This window comes from Numida meleagris, chromosome 1 (assembly GCF_002078875.1).
Source record: "Numida meleagris isolate 19003 breed g44 Domestic line chromosome 1, NumMel1.0, whole genome shotgun sequence".
NCBI lineage: Eukaryota > Metazoa > Chordata > Aves > Galliformes > Numididae > Numida > Numida meleagris.
Window position 1 is genome coordinate 34,904,439 of NC_034409.1, and position 24,322 is coordinate 34,928,760.

At 39.3% G+C, this 24,322-nt stretch overlaps 1 protein-coding gene across 6 annotated transcripts in view; it reads right to left on the reverse strand.

The window, feature by feature from the left end:
- The window catches only part of GRIP1 (glutamate receptor interacting protein 1), a 303,721-nt gene that overhangs the window by 50,035 nt on the left and 229,364 nt on the right, over positions 1–24,322 (reverse strand). For all 6 annotated transcript variants that reach the window (XM_021385102.1, XM_021385101.1, XM_021385104.1 and 3 more), the window contains exons 3-7: positions 23,227–23,362; positions 22,166–22,311; positions 19,248–19,331; positions 18,546–18,621; positions 17,059–17,204 (exon numbers count right to left, since the gene is read on the reverse strand). In XM_021385102.1, the coding sequence (XP_021240777.1) occupies positions 17,059–17,204; positions 18,546–18,621; positions 19,248–19,331; positions 22,166–22,311; positions 23,227–23,362 (588 nt within the window). The remainder of the gene's footprint in view (positions 1–17,058; positions 17,205–18,545; positions 18,622–19,247; positions 19,332–22,165; positions 22,312–23,226; positions 23,363–24,322) is intronic.

The window sequence follows — 24,322 nt, forward strand, 5'->3', positions numbered from 1 at the left end:
TGACAGCAACACTCATAATAGTCTGCCACACCATGACCCTGCTAGTTCCCTTCTTATGCTTTCCTGAGGCTATCCCAGTGGGAGGTGGTTGGCCTTCTCCAACTGTCTGCCTTTTCCATGGCCTCAAGCAAAATAGGAACCAAACCCACACCAAGCCTATAAGTAGCTAGCTCTTTGCAGTGCACAAGAGAAAGATGTGCTGAGAGTGGGGAAGCTTTTCTCCACCTTTGTCTCCCCTCCATATTTCTCTCCTCTAATACCTTTTCTTCCCAAGTTTGTCGTCCACCTGGTCATAGATAGAGATTTTAAAAAGGGCAATTTTGGTACTGTTCTTCATTGCTTGTTTGATGTACCAAGCCACACCAGACCAGTCACATGCTAAAATATGCCTTAGGCTATCTTGCTAGCATTTTTACTTTCCTTTGTAGGGGCATTTTCATTTGCTCATGTTTAACACCAGCTAGATGATTACCTAAGTCTCCCTTGCACACATACAGCTGATTGATGTTTAGTTAAATACTAACATTTTGGAGGTGGGAGACTGCTTATTGATGTCATCCCCTTTCCTTGTACTTTAATTTGATCACAACAAATTTGTAACACCCAGTTTGCAAAAAAGGAATATTTATGACATATATTTTAAAATGGTAAGAAATAGAGAATGGGATCATGGGTCAATGCTTTCAAAAGGGAAAGTAGCAGCAAGGAAGAGAGGTAGGAATAAAACTTCTGCAGTGTCTGAAGGGCACAGGAGGAACTTCAAGGTGCCCTATGACTGGGTAGGCCAATTACCGTTCATTCATAGCAATATTATAATATCATAAGTAAACCACACACAGTGTTGAAGCACATACACAGAGTATTGAAGCACAGACCTGGCTTCAGCATTCTATTCTATGAATTGCATAATATTTGCACCCTGGCTTTATTCATGCTTCATTTAAAGAAGTAACCTATTTTCATCTCAGATCTTACGGGGGAACTAGAATCAGTGCCAGTTAGCAAGCTCTGATAATGATGGCTGAAAAGCTCATAGTCATTGACAGTGTTTGTAATTCTCCCTAGAGGGCTGGAATACAGAAAATATTAATAAGCTTAATGACATGTGAGACTTTACCCTAAAATATGTTTTGGAAGAGAGTAAGGCGGCATTGAACATTGCCAGCAATATTCAGGGAAAGAGAGTGGTAGTTTCTTTAATAATAAAACAACTGTTTAAAAATTAAATAATGTTCTTGTTCAAAGGGTCAGTGACAGTCTCTAAGGCCTGACTTACTTACCGTATACTATAACATATGTGGGCTCCTACTCTCCCATTGCCTATGGAGTATCTGAATGTTTCAGGCTGGCCATAGAGTGAGCTATAGTTGTTCTTATTTTATCTGGCTCAGCTGGAATTAGAGGGTTAGAGGGGCAAGAACAGTAATAAAAAAAATAAAAATAGTAATGTCTTTCTTTATTGCCGATAACAGCATGGCTCTGGAAATGCTGGGCTACTAATTGGAAGAAAGCTCATAGAGTTCACAGAGAAAGATGAAACTGCTGTTAAAAAAAAAAGAAAAAAGCTTCCAATGGCATTTTACACCCTCTCACTTTTAGAATAATCAACTTTTAAAAGTAAGAAATAGGAATAATTTCAAGAGGATGCTAGCAGAATGAGTGACAATGAAATTAGAGGGACCTCTCAGCCACCAAACAGAAAATGGGAGACATTACAAACTCTAAATGAAAGCATCGTCTATCTCCTCCCCTATACACAAGCAATTTCATATTCTTGTCAAATGACTGGCCCAATTTTTTCATTTGCCTCTTCTCGCCTAATTCCTGCAGCTCATTTATCTGCCTCTAATGCACTCATGCTCTGCAGATCAAAAGCTTAGGAGCTGCCTTTACCTAATTTCATACCTTGCAACTTTAACCCCATCCGCTTCCTCAGCTCAGAGCTGCCTACTAACCAGTGGAGAACCACCTCTGCCTTCAAAGTGCTCAAAACAGTGTGGGTTCGGACGTACTCATAATCCATGTGTGCACTTTTCTTCTTGGATTTTCTCTCGTGTTCAGACCCCAATGCCTGCCTAAGCCCTTTTTGCTTAAAAGACTTTTCCTCAAGGCTTGAGGCACTCAAGTTGCATTGGATCCCAATCTCCTCATTTATCTCTACCTTTCTTTTCACTTGCACTGTTAATCTAAAACCTGATTTACCTACTACTGAACTTAAACCAGCAAGGGGAGATGGCTGATGAAGCCCGTGCAGTTGACTCTGGATCTGCCTCTTTGAGGTTAGCCTTAGTGCATTCCAACTAAGTCCAGGCTCTGCCATTTTTTTCCTTTGTTACCTGAAAAACGACTACTTCATAAGAAATTCAGGTGGCACTGAAAAGAACTACTGAAAACTCAAATCTCCATCCTCCGGTGGCAGCACAAGGATTCAGAGCTCGGGAGTATATAAACACAATTTGACAGCTAGTTTGGCAACTTGGGCCTCAGACATCCAATTTCTATGGAAAGATGGCTCCTGAGAACTGCCTCAAAACAGCACGACTGATTGTGAAATGTCTGCAGAAGTCACCTGTAACAGAATTCTGCCTGCATTTCATTCCAGGAACAGAACTCTGGAACTGTAACTTTTTAAACTCATCTCCCAGGATAGGACAGACCTCCAAAACAGTGCAAATAATATGCTAACTCCTCTGCAGAGATTCTGTAATACACCGTTTTCCCCACTGCACAATGCATATATACACAGATGCATACATACACATGTACAAAAGAGCTTCTTATGCTTAGTTTTTCTTGCAGGTAAGTCAGGAAACTGAAATAAAGAAGAACTTTGTTTTTTTCAAAACACTCCAGTTCTTGTACAACTCTATCCCTGACTAATCGTAACAAGCAGAACAAATAATGAATACACAACTTGCATCTCTGCCTGCAAATTAACATACAGCTGTCGTGCCAAACTTTACATCTGCTACCCATGAAAGTGTGCTTGTAAGACACTACTATGAAGTGCTGCAGTACCCACAAATTAAGTCTATTTGCCATAATGACCCCGCGTTTCCATCTAACAGTAAGAATCAGTAAAAATTAGAGGGGCTGGATTCTCTTCAAAGGCCTGCAGAGCACAAGGACACTCGCTGTCAGCACTTAACAGATGGCAACAAATGCTGTGAGCACCCAAACTTTATGCCGAACTGACAGAATTCCTATGTGCTCAGAGATCTAACATGATAATGACATATCAGATAACCCTAGAAGCTTCTGAGCAAAGGTGTGCTCTGGAGAATATAGACATCTTGATAAAAGAGCTGATGTGCAAATGAAGCAGATAAGGCAAACAAGGACATACCAGCATCACGCAGTGCAGTGCTGTAGCAGTGAGCTCCCTGCGCAGGCCCCAAATCCCTGCCCACATGAGCAAGGGGCAGGACTGTGACAGCACCTTCTGCTTCTCAGCAGGTAGCTGAGCTATGTGCTCCCCTGTGGCTGGGTTGCCCGGTGTACTCGAGGTGCGTGACAAGACTTTGCTCAAGGTCCTCTGTTCTGAGCCACACTGCCTCATACACTCATCACTGCTTTTGCACTTGTTAGCCACACCTACACATGTAATAAGCACTGTTCTGACTTGCAAAACTGGCTAAAATTAAACTGCCTGGTTCAATAGGCAGGAGGTTTCAGACTTGGCTAAAGATCTGCAAGGTCTGTTCATTGAGTAGAAGACAAAACAAAACAAAAAACAACAAAAAACCCCACACCAATAAACAAAATGAAAACACCTAAAGTGATATTCTATATTGTTTTCCCAAAGAGAGAATAAGAATTTCAGGTACTACAAGTAAGTGCCATCAATACAATTTTCCCCCCAAACTTTTATTTGTTTTCAATAGCCTGTACTTTAGTATAGATCTCATAAATAATTGCTGCATTGGCACAACTGCTGTATAAAATGCTGCCACGCAGAAGGATGGGGCTGAGCTCTGACCTTGATATCAATGCACCAAGGAGCAGAGTGAGAGTTTTGCAGCTCTCTGGGGTTGCTAGAAAGGCCATAAGAGTACTTTGTCATTTGATGCCAACCACTCATGAAATAAAAATTTGGCAGAACGAGACAGAAAACAATTTTATTAACTGCTCTCTTTCTACTTCAGTGTAATCTGAGCAGCAGTTCAGCAGAAGAGTTCAAAAAAAAAACCAGAGAAAAAGTAATTTAGGTAATTTACCTTCAAACCCAAAACAGAAACCATAGTTCTGGTTCTGAACATAAGGTCTTTGATCCCAAATTGCAAAAATAATCCAGGATTGCCTACCTGATGTCTGCATATTTCCAATTTTTCCCTTCCCAGCACTTGTTCTGAGTAATGCAGAAACAGGACTACAGGGGGTATGCATGTATTTGAAGTAAAAAAAAGGAGGTCTGAGTATCTCCTATTCTCCGCAGCATGTATTTTTAGCAAAAAAAACTCAGCCAAACAAAACCAACTCCCTATACCTCTTTTCTCAAAATCCCAGCCAAGCAATGACTTCCAGAAACCCAAGCACCCGATAATTGCCAGAATCCCAGCAATGAGACATGTACTCTTTCCTCTGCCCCCTCTGCAGGTAGGCTCCCTGCTTGCTGCAGGGCCACCCTTGGCAAGGCTCTTTTCTTTTTCTTCTTTGTTTTCTCTTTCTTTTCTTTTCTATCAGTGAAAATCCACCCCACTTTACTTCAGCTGCAAAGCCCTCAAAGAATGAGAGCCACAGTACTCAGAGGAAGGCTATTCTGCTCAACACTGCTGAGCTGACCCTATCAGAAAGACTGTGCTTACGCAGATGTTAAAAAAAATAAATCCCAAACTGACACAAACAAATTAGGAGCTGATTAAAATAAGTGAAACACATATAAATTATTATAGAAAGGAGTGCATAAAAAAAAAAACCCAAAGGACAGAACCATCTACTTACAAACAGAATAACATTAAAAGGAAAATATTACAGTCACCATGTGGGCACAGAGTACTTCAAATTTAATGAACCTCAGAATGATTATTGCCTGGATGAACTTACTTTTACCTCTCTTCTTTAATTACACGATCACATATTTTTCTCTCTTTGAGAGCCTGATGCAGAAGGTAGGCAGTGACTAGTTCATCAGTCACAACACTTTTCCTTTTTTTTTTTTTTTATGCTCATGCCTTACTTACTGAGTACTCTTCACATCCTTGCCTGAGCATTATGGGGAGCGGAAGCAATTGCATGGTGCGGCATTACAACACAAGTTTATTCATGATTTTATCTCATAACCACCCTTCAACACATAAACACAGCATTTTCCCCACTGTATAGATAAACAAATGAGGAACAGATAGATGAAGGTCAAAAGCATCTATTAGTCTGGAGAGACCAATGTGAGACATCTACACTGGGATTCACTGCACCAAAATGCAAGCATCTGTAGAACAGACCTGAAGTAGCTACACCTGAGGGATAAACACCCTCTGCAATCATTGGAGAGAATCTGGCATTTTAAAAGTACTTCATTTGACCTACTTCAGGCACCTACATCAGGATGAAAAGAGCTAATCTTTAGAATGTTTCTCAGCTGTCTGTCTTTCAGATCACCCAGTACCACACAAGTTTCTGATGAAGAAAAAACACATGCAATAATTGCAAGTAAAAACAGTATCATAATGCACATGCTCCACAGAGTCTGAGTAAGGCTGTATGGGCATCTCTAACTCTTTCCCATCCCTGAAGAGCTGAGCTGACAGACTCTTTGCAAAGACAAGGAAAACCACACCCCAATGTACAAAAAATCTTCTGAGAGAGTCTTCACAAAATGCTGCTTCTCCTGAGCACACTGAGCTGTTCTCCTTCAAAGATGTCCAAATATAGCTAAATCTGTGTGGATGGATTTTCACTGGAATAAGCAGAAGAAGAGACTTTTCTGAAAAGGGCTTTCTTTCCCTTTACCACTACCTGTGAAAGTGCAGGACTGCATTCCGGTGCTTCAAAAAGGCTTATCTTCACAAAGAAAAGATTCTCCAACACTCTCATCAGAGGCAAAACAACTTTCTGCAAGCTCATTCCTGGAAATGGCCGAACAATTTTGCCTGAAAATGCTAAATAGAATAATTCAGACCTAGACAGTTAGCTGGGGGAAGTTGGGAGGGGGCCAGAAGAAAAACCTTGGCATGAACTGCTGAAGTTTTCATGGCTCTTAAAAATCAGGAGGTTTAACTGTGAGGTGGTTTCCAGAAGACTCAAGCAAACGGTTCCTCCTGCTGGGGATTTCATAAAGAAGCACAGAAAGGACAAGTCCTTTCTCTTGCTTCTCCTTTGCAGCTGTTTTCTAGTTTAAACATAGCAGATGCTATTTCTCTCACATTCCCTGTCCAATTAAAGAATAGCAGAACGTGCTGAATGAGACAGACCAGGAGCACCAATGCCTTCCTGTGATTTATAACACCGACCATTAACATTTGAAATCTGGCCTGTTATGCAGAAGCCAAAAAGCAAATCAAAAGAAATGCATGGTGGTTGTTAATCCACGTGTTCCTCTTGCAGGCTGTGGGATGGAAAGTTCTGCTGTGATCTTATCACAAAACCAGTAACATCGTGCATGCACGCTCTGTTCCCATATTAACACTGAAGTACCGGAAGAGAAAGATCTTTGAAAAGAGGGAAAGAGAAAACGGGCCTGGCGTGTTCTCTTTTCATGAGCAAAAAGGAAAGGACTGAGTGGTACTTGGATGCAATTAAACAGTGTAAGCAGCACTGTTATTAAACCATGTGCCTAGAGTTAGCTCCTCATAATATAGGCTTTGTCTATACTTCAGAGTTGAATTGGCTGCAGAATTCCTAAAGCAGATACTCCCATGCTCGTAGTGAAATAAAACATGGATTTAGTGGCGCAAACCACTCTGAAAGTAGAAGCCTTATGCTGTCAGGAGACGTTTTTGTTGGTATCAGCTGGGTCTCTATTTGAGGAGAACTGGGGGGAGGGCAAGGAAGCACAGCTCTGCTGTTTATTTCCCTAATGGCAAAGCTCTTCAAATGTAGGACAAGAGCTAGATTTTTCTCTTTTGGGTTCTATTTTAAATCCAAGCTGAAGTCACTGAGAGGCCTTCTACTGAGCCAAATGGGCTTGGACCAGGCCTCGGTTAACCTCGCGGAAGGCAGCAGACGGCTCACCTATGGATCAGTATTGCTCTCATCTTGAGCGCCTCAGGGCAGCACTCTGCAGCACTGCAGTAGCTGGGGATTAGATCCAGCTTCATGGGCATGCAAAAGCTACACAATTCAGCTGAGAGAATGAGCTAGCAGACTGCATTTAACAGTCAAAATAAAATGCAATTTAAGGGCATTAAATACCTGAATTAAGATTTTTTTTTTCAAAAGAGGATGTTAACTGTGATTAAGAACAGCGAGTTATTAAGTTACTGGTGGCCTCCCTGAGACAAAACATGGCAAGAGAAATTGCAGGGATAGCTTGTTTTAGATTTTCTTTGCAGCTATTGGAATACTGTGCCAGAACTATATTAATGACAGTGGGGAAACCACAGGTTCAATGTGTTTGCAGTCCTGGTTCTTTTTTTTTTTTTTTCTTCTTTCTTTCTTTCTCTCTTTCTCTCTCTCTCTCTCTCTTTTTTTTTTTTTTTTCCTTCTAAGCTGCTTGAGGCCTTCAGATTTCAATTAAGAACTTGGGCAGGATAACCTGAATCAGCAATAGCTTTTGGATACAAAATAAAGGATAAAGAAAAACCCAACCAGGACTTTTTAAAGAAAGTGTGGAGGGATTTTCTAAGCCACATGAAGTAAGTCCCAAAGTTCTTCCTCAAGGCATACATACACCATCCTTTCATGCATAAAGCTTTCAGATTATATGCCAGAAAAAAAAGTGAAATAAACACTGCAATTCAGAGGCAGTATGGGTTATTTGTGCTTGTGTGTAATCCAAGAGGAAAACACGCCCTAGAAAGCCCTTTCTTCCTTATTATCCACTGTCTGTCCCTTTTATCCTCAGAGACTCATTGCTTCCAATGCCCGATGGCCACTTTTGTCTATTGGCAAAGCCCTACTCTGCCTCCAATTTCATGCAGGTAACCTGAGGATCTGGGTCATCACCTGACTTGACTCATTTACAAGAAAGCCTGCTTCTATACTGGTGGGGGTTCAGGATGTCAAAATACAACTTTGTCAGGGAAGAAATGTCTGGAGGCACAAAACAGGGAAGAAGCAGCCTCCGCTTGCCACAGCTTTACCTGCAGCCCTGGGAAGCTGTCTTATCCTTCACTGCTCACCTCAGGAGGGCTCAGCACTTTTTTTTGGCTGCAGTGAACCATGACTACCATCCTGATAGTGTCAGATCTGCAACTAAAGATGAAACTGGTGAACGGTTAAGATAAGTACTCTTTCTAAAATCACTCCTAACTCCTCCTGCCCTAAGAAGCAAACAGGTCAGGTGCTTGCCTTTGGTTTATTTTGAATGCACATTAACAGAAACATCTTTTTGTTAGAGTCCTCCAGCATCTACACTGTAATAGCAACATGATCAGTCAATAACAGCTGTCAGAACATTCTGTCCAGTTTCCCTACCAATGAAAGCATGAGACTCACAGAAAGTAAAACACCACTAGTCACTATCAAATCGATTTAAAAAAAAAAAAGAAAAACCCAAGGATTTTTTTTGGCTGAACACAGGCTAATACATGGAATATTTTTTATTAACACTGCTTCCTCAAACTACTAAATATTGAGTTCACAGGCTGTGAAACGATCTCTTTAAATGAACTAAGCATGGTAAACATGTATTTAGAAAAAGATGCAAAACAAGATTATTATGGGTTTTTAATATTACTGTAGGGGAACGTGATTTGAATAGCAAATACACAGAATATAACATTTCACTCATCATGCAGCTGAGTAACAGCCTTGGAAGTCTAATTCAGTGCAACAAAATCACTTTGTAAGAAATGCCACTGGTGCAATTATCTTTGAGTACCTTTGTTGATTTCAAGATAAGCCATTCAGCTTAGACATCGATTTTTTTTCGCTACCTACATTTCCAGCTCACAAGTCTCAGTACTATCTTTTCTGAGCAGCACACATCTCCCACGTGATGAATACTTGATGGAGCAACCTCAAAGGATCTCCTTCAGATCTCGTTCATACCAGTTTTGCACCAGAAAGCCACTAATTAAGACATTCAACATTTAGGCAAAATACCTAAAAATATTCATATTCTAAAATCCATCCTTTTTCAGCATAAGCGTTCTGTAAAATGAAGAATAAAACATGAACCTTAGCAAAGGGATGAGAATCTGCCCTACTGCATCCAAAGGTGTTCCAAGAAATGAATGAAGTGATTCTGAAGCTTTCTCCCCTTGACCTAACCCGTTAGCACAGTCTGGATGCATCATATTGATGACAAAACATCAAGAAAATGAACTAGTTTATTTCTGGATAATTTAAACACCTCCCTCACAGAAAGTCCTGGGAGACATGTAGTGCTTTCCTCTCTGTGGAACACAAACAGGATTGGTTCCTATGCTGATGCTGCTGTTTCCTCATAGATGGGCTTTTTTTAGACCCAGCTTCCAGGGTTATAGCCCAAGTTCTCTCTAACATACAGAAAACAGAATCTGTCCTTTATTCCTTAGTCTCTTGGATGACTGCTATGCCACTAAGCCAAATCTAAGGTTGGATTTTTTAATTGGATTTTTTTCTGATTACCGAGTTACTCTTGCATTGAATTGCATAGTACATGCAGAAGATCCTTTAATCTCCAGGAAGCTTAATTATCATCCTTTTTGTAAAACTTTCACACCTGCACTCTGAATTTAAGTACTTCAGCTACCTGCTCAATTTTTTTTTTTTTTAATAGCAGTATGAATCAGGTTACATCATTATTCTGATTAGATTGCTGTTGACCAGCATACTAAGTAACAGAAAAGCCAACTTAATGAAAGACCTCTCAGCTTCCATCTGACCAGAGGTATGAGCCTGTAGCAGAGATGGTAATTCTTTCACACTACATTTCATAGCACATCTGGATAGCCCTCATGCAGTGTGGAAAGATTTGATCAATCTTTTTCCCGTCATTAACTAAATGTACAGTAAAAAGCTTTCTTTCCAACAAACCAGCAAGAAACACACATATGAGGTTTATTGGCTCCTTCCCTCCACTTGCAGCATGGATGGTGGAGAAGACAGGTTATTACAGCCATCTCCTCCCCCTACTGCTTGTTTTCAAATACTTACTAAAAGAAGCAGAATAACATTTTTATTTGTAAGTGGAGGTTGCTTCCTTCTGAGTGTCCATACTCTTGAATTAACATCTACAGATTCAGACCATGTCCTTTGTGGGGAGACAGCACAACAGATTAGGAAGGCTCTACTTTAATGTCTGTCATGAAGTGCATTAGGTATCTCAGACTGATTTTCTGAATTGTACTTTATTCAGACTAACTGCATACAAGTGTAGGATTCACCTTCCTGACAAGTCTTTGAAGATGCATTCGTCCATTGTCAGTATCCAGCAAGAAAATGAAGAATATTTTCATGTAAGTGGAACTTGGAAGAGAATGGCCCCCACACCCTTTCCTAGTTATTTATGACACTTAAATTGTATTTTCAGTTTTCAGCTAGAGAGACATCTCATTTCACCTTTCAAGTTTTTTCTCCTGTATGGAGCAATGTTTATTAAGCTGCTTTTAACAAGTCCATGGTTTCAAAAGCACTAGAGAGAAATGTTAATTGGAGCTGTTAGAGTAATTTGTAACTTATATAGTTCTACTAAACTCCATTTATTTCTCTTTAGGGATGATTGAGAAGTTTATAAAGAAAGAAATATCTATAAGATTTATGAAATACTTATAAAACATGATGACTCTCCTTTTATTTCTTTAATCATCTAGTAGGAACATGGCTATGGAATTGTAACAACAAATCATAATCAGTCACAGAAAAGAAAGTAAAAAAATATTACAGGGCAAATCTACTTGGGAATTGTAGCTCTTTTCAACATTGTCTGACTTTTCTCATTAAACCACCTTGGTTTTAATTGCTTACGGCTTACAACTTGGCCATGGATTAAATGTTTGGTGTCACTTTTTTCTTATTATGGTTACCTCTCAGGCTGCATTTTCTTCTTCCTTAAGTTATTTCAGCTGAAATAGCTCGGCTGTGTCTGAGAGCATCATTAGGGAAAACTGTATTTTGTCATCCCACACAGAAAATTCAGTGGGCTTTAAACTGAACATTCATGTTCCCCATGTGTCCTCATTCCCTGACAGATCTGGCACTGAGAGTCAAGAGGAAAGCCAGGAGAAGGGGAGACATGGCCTTCTTGGGCAAGGAGGAGAGGAACTTGGGAAAAGAACTGAGATGAGAAGGTGACCAATCTGAAAAGAAGCTGTAGTATGAGGAACTTGGGAATGGATTGCTAAAATACAAGGACATGAGAGAATGCTAAGGAGGGATAGGCATGAAAACTGGAAAAGGATTTTATGGAGGGAAATCAGCAGTGTGAGAAAGAGAAATGTGTTGGGAAATTACTTAGGCCATACTTGGCAAAAGACAGATGAGAAAACTGGTCTGTAACAAGAGAGAACAGTATGTTGGGGATTTAGGATTTTCTAGAAAAAAAACCCTCAAATTAGGTCGGTAAGGAAAGGGAAATTCATGCAGCTGTTGGAAAAAAAAAAGACACTAGTACAACTAAGAAACAGGATAAGAACAAAAAAGAGAAAAACTGTCACACTTGCATGAAATGGACAGCCAAGAGGGATCCTGAACCTTCATGTTTCTTCGCTGCCAGCAAACAACTTTTAAACCTGCTGGTCTATGTCTCTAAAGTCTTTTCTGCATGGTCTGCAGAAAAGTATGTATGTATTGTGCTGGACAGCTGGTCCCAGCTAATAGGGAGCAGACTGGAACTTAAAGGGTCTCATTCATTTGAGAAACTATTAGGATACAGATATAACACCGTATAGAGTTTTTCCTTCTTGACTCCCTCCTCATAGAGAAACCTAAGAAATGGTAAGTAAAAAATATGTCAGTGCTATTAAGGATGTAAGCTCACACAAATAATAGGAAACAGCAAATTCACAGTTATGCAATACAGCGATACAGAGGGATGTCTATGTCATCTTCTGCCTTAAGGAAGAGCCAAGAAATTTAGAATGACCTTGGGACACTGAGATTTTCTCCGTGAGATCTGCACACCTAGCTGGACTGAGACTGAACAGACAATCTGAGCCCTGATATTTCCAAACTGGCGCTGAAAAACTTTATCTTCAATCATTGTTTTCTGGCATAATTTATGTATGTGTTTGTGCAGCAGTATTTAAAGTATAGTAGAACTTCAGCTACATGTATTATGACCCTTGCTTTGCACACTAATTTTCACTCAATCTGTCCCTGAAGCAACACAAGACAGGAACTGTTCTTTAAAGGTTTAAGCAATTTATATTTAGAATTTCAAGGGACCTATGTTCATCGCTCTGTGACAGTCAGGAGACCTTCAGTCACAGTGAAATGCCAGAGTACAACAACTAAGTGTTCTGTCAAAGACTTGTAAGAGACAAAGGAAATGTTAATTTTGAGTTTATAAAAAATTGAAAGAAAAGGCAGTGTGGAAGACTACAGGCTTCCTGTCTTTCTTCCTACTTTCAAGGTCTTCCAACATTTACAAGGTTTATGAGGATCATGAGTCTGCCCTTGGAGTCTCTGGAGCTCCTGTTCTCCGGTCTTGTAAAACTCAATAACACTTAAAGGTCTCCACATCTCTGGTTACGCTTGAGTTATATTGCTTTATGAAACGTAAGGGGCAGCCCTTACAGTTTGTTTTTCTTCTACCTTTCTCATCTTGCAAAAATCACTTGAAGTCTACATTGGATCACAGATTACATCATCTGATGTTTAAGCTATGCAAGCTTCCTTTCCCTAGTGCTCTTTTCATCAAGCACTGAATTTTTGTGAGAATTATTGGAGGCTCAGGCAGATTTCTGTAAAATTCACTCTCATAAAATTACTGCCTTTTTTTTTTCCTTTTTGAATGGCTGAAATTAAAGAGGCAAAAAGCTGAACTGTATCTGTCAAACTGCTGTCAGATCTACTACCAAATGATTGCATGAATAATTCCCCTTCTGTAAAGTTATATCAATGGTTAAGTGCAGAATTCAGAACACTGAGGGTGCTGTTCCAGCTAAAAATGAGTGGTTCTGTGTCAGAGTGACTCTGGTAACTTAGGACTGAAACGCCAGCTGACCATCTTTACACAGAACAATTACAGGGTGACACATTTCAGCAAATCTCTTCTGGCTCAGATAAGTACAAGAGTTGTTAAATAAACCAGATTAACATACGGAATTAGAATGAGCAATATGTTCCTTTATTCCTGAAGATTACAGGCACATGTGGCTTGAACAAAGAAACACCCAGTGAAAAGTGAAAAGATGAGATAGGAAGATCTTGTGTCTCGCAGATACAAATAGCTAACAACAACAAGAAAAAAAGCTTATTTTTATGCCTGAGTTCTGGCAGTAACTAATAGTGTTGATTAACTACAGGATCCTTAACTGAAAGATTACCCAAGCAAGAACATTCAAGATTTAAAAAGTAGATTGATAAAAGGCTCAACAGCAGCAACTGATGAACTAGAGCTATGCAAAAATGCTATGGGCCAGACTTTAAACTCAAGGCAGCCACTACTTTTGAACCTTCCTGAATGCTCCCTTCCAGAATAAGTATGGAAGACTACCCAAGCAGATGTCCAAGCAACCCCAACTACAGAGACCACAGACAACCCAGCTGTATCATAGCAGCTTTTGGGAAACCTGAAGGTAAATTGCATTTTCTCCAGTTCCACATAAATGTAGTGATAAGATTTTGTTTCTCACTTTATAGGGGGACAATGTGAACCTCTGCTTGCAGCTTATTATTACCATTGCATTCTATATTCATTAGTCATTCACACACTCTTTCTTACTAGGAAGCACCAGTTTCTTAGAGAAGTGTGATAGAAAGCTTATCCACTCTATGATGTAAGACGTTATGAAATTCATATGGCTAACTTAAGTGAAAGACATTTAAGTCAGGGTCCAAGCTGATAGATGTCTAAGTCAACGCTAGCAGCTGCTTCAGTATAAGATGGTAATTATCTGTTTAGAAACAGTGTTTTTACCTAAAACCAAGTCTGTAACAGGTTTACAGATTTCAGAGAAACTAGATTCATTGAACATACCCCTAGGAATATGTCCTGCATCTGTTATTCCAAAAGCCATTTCACTTACTTCATACTTTTCCATATTGAACATGAAAAAAAATTCCTTTACTGTGAGGGTGATGGAGCACTGGAACAGTCTGCGCAGAGAGGCTGTAGAGTCTCCTTATTTGAAGATACACAAAATACAACCGGATGCTTTCATGTGCTACCTACTGTAGGGAACCTACTTTAGCAGGGAGGGTTTAGGGCAAATCATCACACCCATCACCTCTGCACACACTGAAGTATAGTATATTTTAATTTTGTGAAGCTTTAATAATAAGAAGTAACCATACTACTTACGATTGGAGGAGGTGTTTTGGAAGACTTCTGTCGCATATGGAAGACTACCACCACCACAAATTTAACTTTGAACAAGTTATAAAAGATTTCCTCAGAAATTTTGTTTTCTGCTTTTCTCCAGGGACCCAAATTGACAAGTTTACTTCCTAGGACCCAGCTGAGCAAGATACTTCGGGATATATTTAAGCTAACACAAGTGTAACTCCAGAGAATTCAGTGGGACTAGCCACATCTTCTACATTATATACGCATTTATATACTCTTCACAGAACCCCTCAGTGCTTTTTTTTACTCAAATTTGTCTCGGTTCCAGAACCAATAAAGTGTAAAAGCTTCCCAAGTGACCTCTTGAAGACTTCAAGAGAAGGAACAAAACTCAGAGAAATACAGCACCTTTGAAATGGCTTACGCTTACAGGAGTATAAATGTCAGCGACACACCACAGGACTGTAGCTGAAAAATAGCCCAGGATTATTTTCTTCATCTACTGTAACCTTTTCAAATTAAGTTCCAATTTCATGCTATCAGAATATATTTTATGTCTCTTTCCAGTTCTGGTCACATCAAACATTACTTTATAGGATATAGCCATCTTCTAACAGAAGAGAAGATTTTAAAGCAAATAATGGTACATCTGGAACTAAGTTATTCTACTGAAAGTTTATAGCAAAAGGATCCTGTAAAATGGACCAAACTCTTATAGAACTTTTGGATTGTTGCTTTACTCTTAGAAGACTAAACTATTAAGTTTGTTTCTGTCAACGCTATTTGATTAGAATAGAATAGGATGAGTGATTTTCAATCTCTGCGACATGGACTACTCATAATGTAACAGCAAAAAGCAAATAAGGCTTCCCAGCAAAAATTTTCACAATACCACTGGAAAACTACACATAGTGTGCACATTGGAAGAAGTAATAAAAGAGCTGGGAGGTAGATAAAATCCAACAAAATTGTAACGCATTAGAGAGAGAGCCTAACAGACCCCTCCTTATTTTTTCTCACTGACACTGCAGGACACTATCACATAAATTTCCCAGTGTTTGATTCCCTTCTCCTTTTTTCTTTCTGACTCCACAATCCTCACATTCTTCGACCTCCTTCAGTTTCCATAGGATAATGCTTTAATTACCAGGAAGGTAGGAACAAAAGAGAAATTTAGATTAAATGCCAGGGAGAAATTTTTCACTAAGAGGGTGGTGAGGCACTGGCACAGGCTGCCCAGAGAAGCTGTGGGTGCCTCATCCCTGGAGGTGTTCAAGGCCAGGTTGGGTGGGGCCCTGGGCAGCCTGAGTGGGTGGCAGCCCTGCCCATGGCAGGGGGGTTGGAACAAGGTGATTGTTGAGGTCTCACCTAAACAAGGTGAGATTGTTGAGGTACAAAGAATCTGGTTTTAATTTTATTGATAGATAAGGCTCGGTCACTCATCATCTTCCAAAGAAAAAGAAGAAACAACTGAAAACACCTAAATTCTAGTCCTCTTCAGGTTACAAGATCACCTGCATTTCATTTTCCATACAGGAGGTTCCTGCCCACATGCAGAGCTCTTACTGCACTTCTGGACATGAATCGTGCGTGCCAGACACCACACAAAACTGTCACTCTATTCTGGGTAGTTAAGTAAACAAATATATATATTATAATAAAAAAGACCTGTGTCTTGAAAAGAACAAAGAAAGTTATTCTAGAATAAACAAGTATCTTACACCATTCTTCTAAGTACAAATCTTTCCCAAGGCTTTGAAGTTTGACAGTGCTATTTCACAAATTCCTATGAGGCCAATTTTCTACTTGACTTTAAATCTGACTGTGGAACTGAGGAGGAAAAGAAGATCCCCAACCAGAGAATAAATGCTTTAGTCTGACTGGTGAGTATTTCTTTTTCTTGCTGCCACCCATTTTCTGTCTTGCAAAAAAGGAAGGGATACGACACCTTCCAAAGGCACATGGAAATAACTAATTCCCAAAACTGTTGTGAAAAATCGCCTGCTCTCCTTGACTTTCCAAAAAATCCTCCAGTTTCACTGGTGAGTTCAACAGTAGTTTGTATGAACTGCAAGCTCATTTATCAAGTCACGACTTGCTATCTCTACATTTCTTAACAACTTTTCCCCACTATATGGCACTTTTGTGACTTTCTATAATGGCTTGGCTGCTAACTTGCAATGGCAAAAGGTAAAAGAATTCCTGTAAGGGCAAGTAAACCCTCTTCCATGTGACATAGAAATCCTTACACTTCATTAACCTTTATTATAAGTTAGTCACCGGAAAAGTTACTTTGCTAGAATCCATACTATGGTTTCACTCTACAAACCATGTCAGAAGGCTAAATTGCAGTAAAATACTGCTCACCTCTTTATGAACCCAAGATTAATGATACGGTGTAGAAGGGAATATCAGTGCTGCTAGGAGCATAATAAGTCACAATCAATTCTAAAATAGCTCATCAAGAACAGGCAGCAAAACAGCACAGACGGTTCTCACAACTAAAGTCCCACTCCTCAACATACCCATTACTGAGACATCGTATTCGACCAGCAGAGTCGCCTCTTGTCCACACTGTTTGAGAATACTCATAGCTTCAGCGTGTGTTGTTCCAAGTAGTCGGATCCCATCAACACTCAGCAATCTGTCCCCAGGTTTGATTGTGCCCTCTCTGAAGGGAAATTAAAAAAAATGATCTTTATGAATAAAAGACAAATTGATTTGGAGATAATACCATTTATGAAAAGCAATTCTCTCACACCCTCTCTTGACATTCATCCCTCTTAACACTTAACATTTACTTTGACAGTGAGAACATTCAGAGGGCACAGAGGAAAGGAAATTGCTTTAATTGGAAAGTCAGTGACTGGAAAACAGCTTAACACATAGCTAAGTAATCAAGTCATGTAAAATAACAACCAAGTATAGCTTTGCTTCAACATATGCTTTGTTTCTGCCTTGTCCACACAACTCTTTCATACACACATAGACACCTTCCCCCACAGATATTTTCTTAGAAATATATACAAGGTATTACAAACACGTGAGGAAAGAAGCAGACTGCAAAATGTGAACGTCCACTTTCTTCAAAATATCTCCTACTTGGATAGTTCTATTTTTCTTTTCCTCCTACCCAAAAGCAATTTGTCTATAAATGTACACTGTCTTCTCGGCTTATCTCATAACATACTCAGAATTATAATAGAAAATGAAGTAGTAACATTGCCAGCTTAAGAATCAGGGAGAAAAACAAGAAGGCAAGGGTGACGAACGTGGGGAAGAAGGGGATGGACTAAAGACAAAAGCTCTCTTGAAACATTTACTTCTCAATCAATGTTTCCAAGTGCAAAAATGTCAATGTAAGCTATAGAAAACCAGGCTGCTTTAAACCTATTGCCAATTTCTTGAGTGAATTAAGAACACAAATACGATTATTTGAAAATATGAATCAAACACAGAAAGTGAATATCCTTTCTTTACACAGGTGATATTACACAAAAACTTATTCTTTGGGCCAAACCACACATCTATACTCATAAGTTTTCCAGGTGAAGTCACGTATGAACTCATATGCAGATATCAATAAAGGTCTTAAAATATCAGCACAACAACACCCAGAGACATTAAAGTATTTTTCTGGAGTGCAAGAGAAAAAGGTTGTGGTGTTAGCATATAAAAAGCATAATAAGAGCTTCATCATTTGTTTGAAGGCTGCAAAGACTGTGCTCTGACCTATTACAGAGATTTGTTCTATTTTAGGTTAATTTTTTTGCAAGTGTTTAATGAGCAGTCTCGGAACATGCAAGATACTCTGTTAATTTAAGTTCACACCACACTGTGATGTGCTGAGCCACTGTGGTTTCCTATTACTGTTATTAATACTACAATTAAATGCATAAATTTCAAAGGAACAGAATACATCTACTTCACTCTACATCTTAACTTCTATCCCAAATAATTCACTTTTCTCTATTTCTCTTTCACTTGCGTTAAAGGGAAAGATGAATTGTACCTGTCAGCAGGCCCTCCGGGTCTAACACATGTTATTACAACAGGACGAGATTTATTTCTGTCATCGTGTGCTCCACCTAGAAAAAGAAAAGTGAGAGAAAGCACACCTTCATTTTATGCATTTTATGAAAGCTCATTTCCAAGTGCTAAGGCTTGCAGCTTGCACACTTATATATGGGCTAAAAAGAGCAAAATGTGATGAAGCAATTAATATGAATCTCCCACGATTTTTATTTGAAAAATAAAATCAACTTATTGCATTGTGTTGATGATTCTTTACACAATGTTTCTACAGAGTGACTCATTAAAGGTGTATGACTTTCTTAAAAGCTTTACTCTCCAAATTTGAACTCATTGTGAAAAATTACTGCTCTGTAATGTTTGCTGCACTGAAAAATAAACCCATACTTCATGTACGTGTATTTAACAACTTCCTGCTGATTTTGGTGGCAGTGGAATTTGGTGTGAAATGAAGTTGTTCATGCTCTTGGCATAGAGGATTAATTATTGTTGTTCCATAAACAAAAATTAGAGCAGTTCATAAAAGCAGTACATTAATGTATGGAAGAAGTAACACATGAATCACAGAGATTTTTTAACTAACTAGAAGTCATAAATCTTGAAATAATTTCTAAGTGCTATAGAATCTTATTGCTTCTTTTGCTGATTTAGAAAATGAGACCGTTCACATTCAATAACTCACCTCTTATCACAAACCCAAAAGTGTTCCCCTCTTTATGTAAGGTAACTTCCACAGTTCTGAAGATGACACCTGTTCCTTGTACAGCTAAAAAAAAGAAAAAAAGAAAAAAGGAAAAAAATCCACACAGTTTTTATTATTAAAATTCAGATAGATTTACTCATTTTCCAAACTAAGCTAGCCATTGTATTTGTGGTCATACAATTGGATTCTATTACAGAACAATCAGACCAAAGATCTGTTATTAAAACTCATGCTTTTTTTTTTTTTTTTTTGAGATAACTTTTTACCAGATACTTTGCAGGTCAAGATTTTTAACATGTTTCATAGAATCATAGAATGACTTGGGTTGGAGGGGACCTCAAAGATCATCTAGTACCAAATCGCACAACACAGAAAGATAAAAAGAAAAAACAACAAAACTGTATAAAATGAATGCTCTGTGAGGTGCAGAATTAATAAAATTTATGTCCTGAAATGCCCCAATCTGCAATAATCCTAGTTTCCCAGGTCTGCATTACAATGCCCTGAGGTGCATGCTGACAGCCCATGTGTGGCCCCAAAGAGCAGCTGTGCCCCCCAGCTTTTCCTGCCTCTCCCTTGGGGTGCTTCCTGCCCTGAGACCCTTCTGCCCAAGTGCCTACCTCTATAAAACATGCAGGAATGTACTTTTTTTTCTGGAGTCTTTCAATCCCCATTCAACTTGATTGACCATAACCAGAAATTTTTAAAGTTACTGCAGGGAACCAGAAAAACAAGGCTGTGAAATCACATAAATCTCATTTCCTTAGAAAAACAAGCAAAAGATGACTCTCCAAAGCATTGCTTTGTCTTGCAGTAATTAATGCTACAACTCAAAGGTCGGGATGGTGTTACCAACATCCACACAATTCTTCTTCAGCTAGAAGCCGCTGACAGAAAAGGATGAAATTTCAGAGAGAAGATGACAACTCTTGCCTTTATCCCTATAAACTGAAAGCAGCCCAGTGCACAGCGCAAGCTGTATTTGCACTTGCTATCTGCTTGTTGTGGCTCGTGGCCTCTGTTGGGGGACAGGCAAGCCATGTAGCTCAGCAGTGAGGAAGGGCACCAGCATCCTTCCACTTCAGCAATGACCACTAAGGTGGCTGCACTTCCACACCAAGCTCATCCCGGGAGGTAAAAAAAAGCCCTTAGCTGTTAGCAGCAAGAGGTAGATGCAAGGCAGACAGCTCATGTTCCAGTTTGAAACGTTGAGGTGGCTTGTACTGAAAATAGGAGCTGGATCCTCCTGCTGTGAGCACCGCCAGCCAGAGAAGGAAGCACTAGGGAGAGTGGGATTACTAGTGCTCAGCCAGATGTAATCCATCATTATTAATGTACTGACATTTCCCCACTCAGAAACCAAAACAGCCCTCCCTCTGAGGGGCAGCTGTGACAACAGCAGTAGAACTTCATTATGTATGGGGCAGGAAAGGAGGTGCCACGTCTTCACTGTATGACCTACCAAAAAACTTCTGTTTATAAGAAGTCACTTTGTCTAGCTTGTTCATCAGATTTAATTGGAACAACTGAACTGCCGATTATCTCCAACATTATTAGCCATGCTTGTATGAAGGGATCAGAAGTTCCAGCGACTTAACAAAATGATTATGACTGCTACTGTAATTTACCATAGCAAACTCCTGCCTCTGTAGATGAGAGTGGCACATTAGCCAACAGTGGTGAAAGTGAAGGAAGCCTACTTGAGTGAGTGCAAAACAAATTATTCTCACATGACAACTACATCTCTAGCAAAATAATTCAGTTGACTTCATCATCTCAAACACTGTGTTTTTGAATATGAAGTTCCCTTACTGCTGGCAAACACTAATCAACAGAGAATATTCCAAATGCTAAGGCGATTGTTGGGAGGTCGTAAAAGCAACCAAATATGTAATTAGACTAACTCTCCAGCTGCTAGAAAACAGTGGGGAGTTCATTCTCTTCTGAGCACCGTCAAAAAGACTGATGGATTTTTTGTCTTCTATTGCAATCAAAGTCTTTACTTAAGGAGACAAGAGCTTCCTAGTTGGCTTTGCAGTTTTCTTCTGGACAAGCACCAGAAAACCTCATCTCCTCCCCTCCAGTGAGCAGCATGAAAGAGCACGCACACTTTTAAAGGCTCTTAGTTCCGCCCCCTGTCATTTACTCCTTCATTTTAGGCCCCAGGTTTCCAGATTACCATTACTCTGGCTTTCATTTAATACCTGAGAGCCTTAATTCCCCCTGATTTTCTCCTACTGTGTCAGCGACATAAACATAAAAAGAAAGGGCAAATAAAAGAGGCAAGGAAGACATTCAGTAGCACTCTCACTTCGGTGTCAACTTATATTTGCATTTTGAAGACAATCCTGCTCAACAAGAAGTCTTCATTTCACTAACAGAATTCTTGCAGTTTTACCTATCCCTGTAGACTACTCCACTGGGTCTTCTGCCGCAGAAATAATATGTTCCCTAAAACTGATGTTAGAAGTGACCGGAAAAATCCCAAAATATGTTGTTTATTTAGGAAAGCAGAAGGTGTTGCAAGTGGAGAGAGGGAAGAAAAAGTCAGATATTCATTGGTCTCATCTCAGATTTTACTATAACATGAAGGATTGTCTTGCCTTGGAATCCATCTAATCTAATTCCCAGTATTAGAAATTGGAAAAAAATTGTGGAAGTTGACAAGACTCAGCTCTGTCATTGGCTAGTTTTATGCTCCTAATGCTCAGAGCACCTCTGAGAGCATCCCCCTATACTGCCAGTGCTTTTTGTATCGCTTCCATGTTCTGCAATAAGCCAGAGGAAAAAATTATAAGAAAATCACTAGCAAAAGAAGATCACCACCACATCCACCTCAGTGCTCACAACACATCTGTTATTCTGCATAGGTTTCAGTTTGCTCTGCTTTTACTTACAGACTGGAGGGAGCTCATATTCCACTTCTAAAACAACCCTCTCGCCAACATTCTTTAGCAGACTGATGATCTCATCATGGCGAAATTTGGTCAGGTTGATGCCATTCACAGATTTGATGTAGTCACCTACATCCAGCTGGTCACTCCTAGGAATAAGCACATATTCTTTTTGTTAAAGACAGATCTGATGAACCAAACTAATTACTTTAAATTACTGTTTAGTAATGGCAAGAAACGGTTTTTCAATTCATTTAGATTAAAACAAGTTGATCTTTCAAACAGAAAGTGGTCTTTAAGAACTTAATCTAGTCTAGTTTGTTAAATATTAAAAGAACATTGTTGCATTATTAATTTCTGATGTACAAAAACAGCTGTACAATATAGGAATTGGATGATTTGGCTGGTTTAGGCACAGGATCCAGGAAAACATCTCACCATCTTTCTCTCTCTCTCTTTGGGATACTTCCAGAACTATTTCTTTAGACAACAGTTGCCTTCACAATTAACATCACAGCTACAGGAGACAGGCCACAGCCCCAAAGCATATGTTCTGCTCAGTTACTTGGAATGATTTAACTTAATCTTTATCTCTTGACCTGTTTTACTCATGAATAACAGCATTTCATCTTCCTCTTTAGTAAGGCAGCTATGACTTTAGAGTTCTTTATGATCTTAAAATAAGCTGATGAACCGCCTTGTTTATTAAATTATGGCAGTATTATGGCTAGGTTTTCAGTTTTACTTTTATCCTCAATATCTTATGCTCCTTCTCTCAAGTTTACATTCAAGGACAAAAAAAAAGTCAAATTTCTATAATTTAGCAGGAACTTAATTAGTCTCATGATAACTTTTAAATACCTCATTGGTAATTCTAGCTTTTGTGAAAGTAGCCTTGAGGGAAGAGGGGGACCAGCTGTTGCCATTTCTGAGATTCTCTGGTCTGACGGCCTGCCACTACAGATGCATACAGCCACATATTTGTTAGTGACCTTTCTGATGAAGTATGTATTTCTGAAGCATTCACATCTTATAATGTATTTCATATCCTGAAATGTGGTTACCTAGCAGCGATTCCTCCTTGACGAAGGTTAGATACTCTCGGTTTCCCATCCTTGTCGATTCCACCCGATACTGTAAGCCCTAGGGTAGTGCCTTCTTTTTTCATTAATTCAACTATCGTCGAGCCCTTGAATTCCTCTGTTGAAATAAAAATATTGTCATTATTAAAATCAAATGATGACACAGATGTTGCTTTTCAAAAATTTCATCTACTTCCCAAGAAAATAATTGTGTATGTTAATAAGAAATAATATATACATCTGGAGATTCTTTATGTTACAGTTCACAAGTTCTGTCCACAAGGCTTTGCACAGAGATAAATACAAGACACATGTCCTGTAAAGGTTATTAAAAACTATACCAATGTGCTAGTATACTATACAGAGCTAATAAGTACAAGGCCCGCTGACACTTAAACTAAAGGTAGCTGTTTCACATTTTAAAACATCTCCTCTCATTTTCTGTTTCTCCTTCTGAACTTCTATGCTTTAAAAAGCATAGAAGCTTATAACTAAATAGAAGGATAAAAGACACAGTGATACAATGGGACTGGAAAACTTCAGACTCAGTTTGAGGCCACTTGCAGACATCGGTGATAATCAGAAGAATTGAACACAATAGGAATCCAGACTGAGATTAAATGTATCAAACTGTAACAGTTTTATTGCTTATTCCTACACAAATAGACTAACACTCTGAGCTCTCAGCTGATCAGGTATAAAGACTATGGTGTCTTCCATAGTCACGTGCTGTCTGGGACACCCTCTCCTGCAGTTTGCCCACTTGCCATTCTCCAAAAATGCCAAACTACTCTCACAGAGCTCAACAAATGCAGGCCCCCTGCAACAGACAGCCTCGAGCGCTGAAAAAGAGTTGGCCTTATTTCAGGTGGCTGGACATGTCAATGGACACAGGCACAGCTGCAGCCATTCCAGAGCCATGAGACACTCATCTCCCGTGTCTAGTGTCTCCAGAGAAGATCCATTAAAACTACCAGCTTCCCAGATATTCTGGAAAAAAAGTACTTTTAGTCCTAAAGATTCATTCTGAAAATGATGGCATTCCAGAAGGATCAGTCGTCTCTCTGGTTCCTTGTCA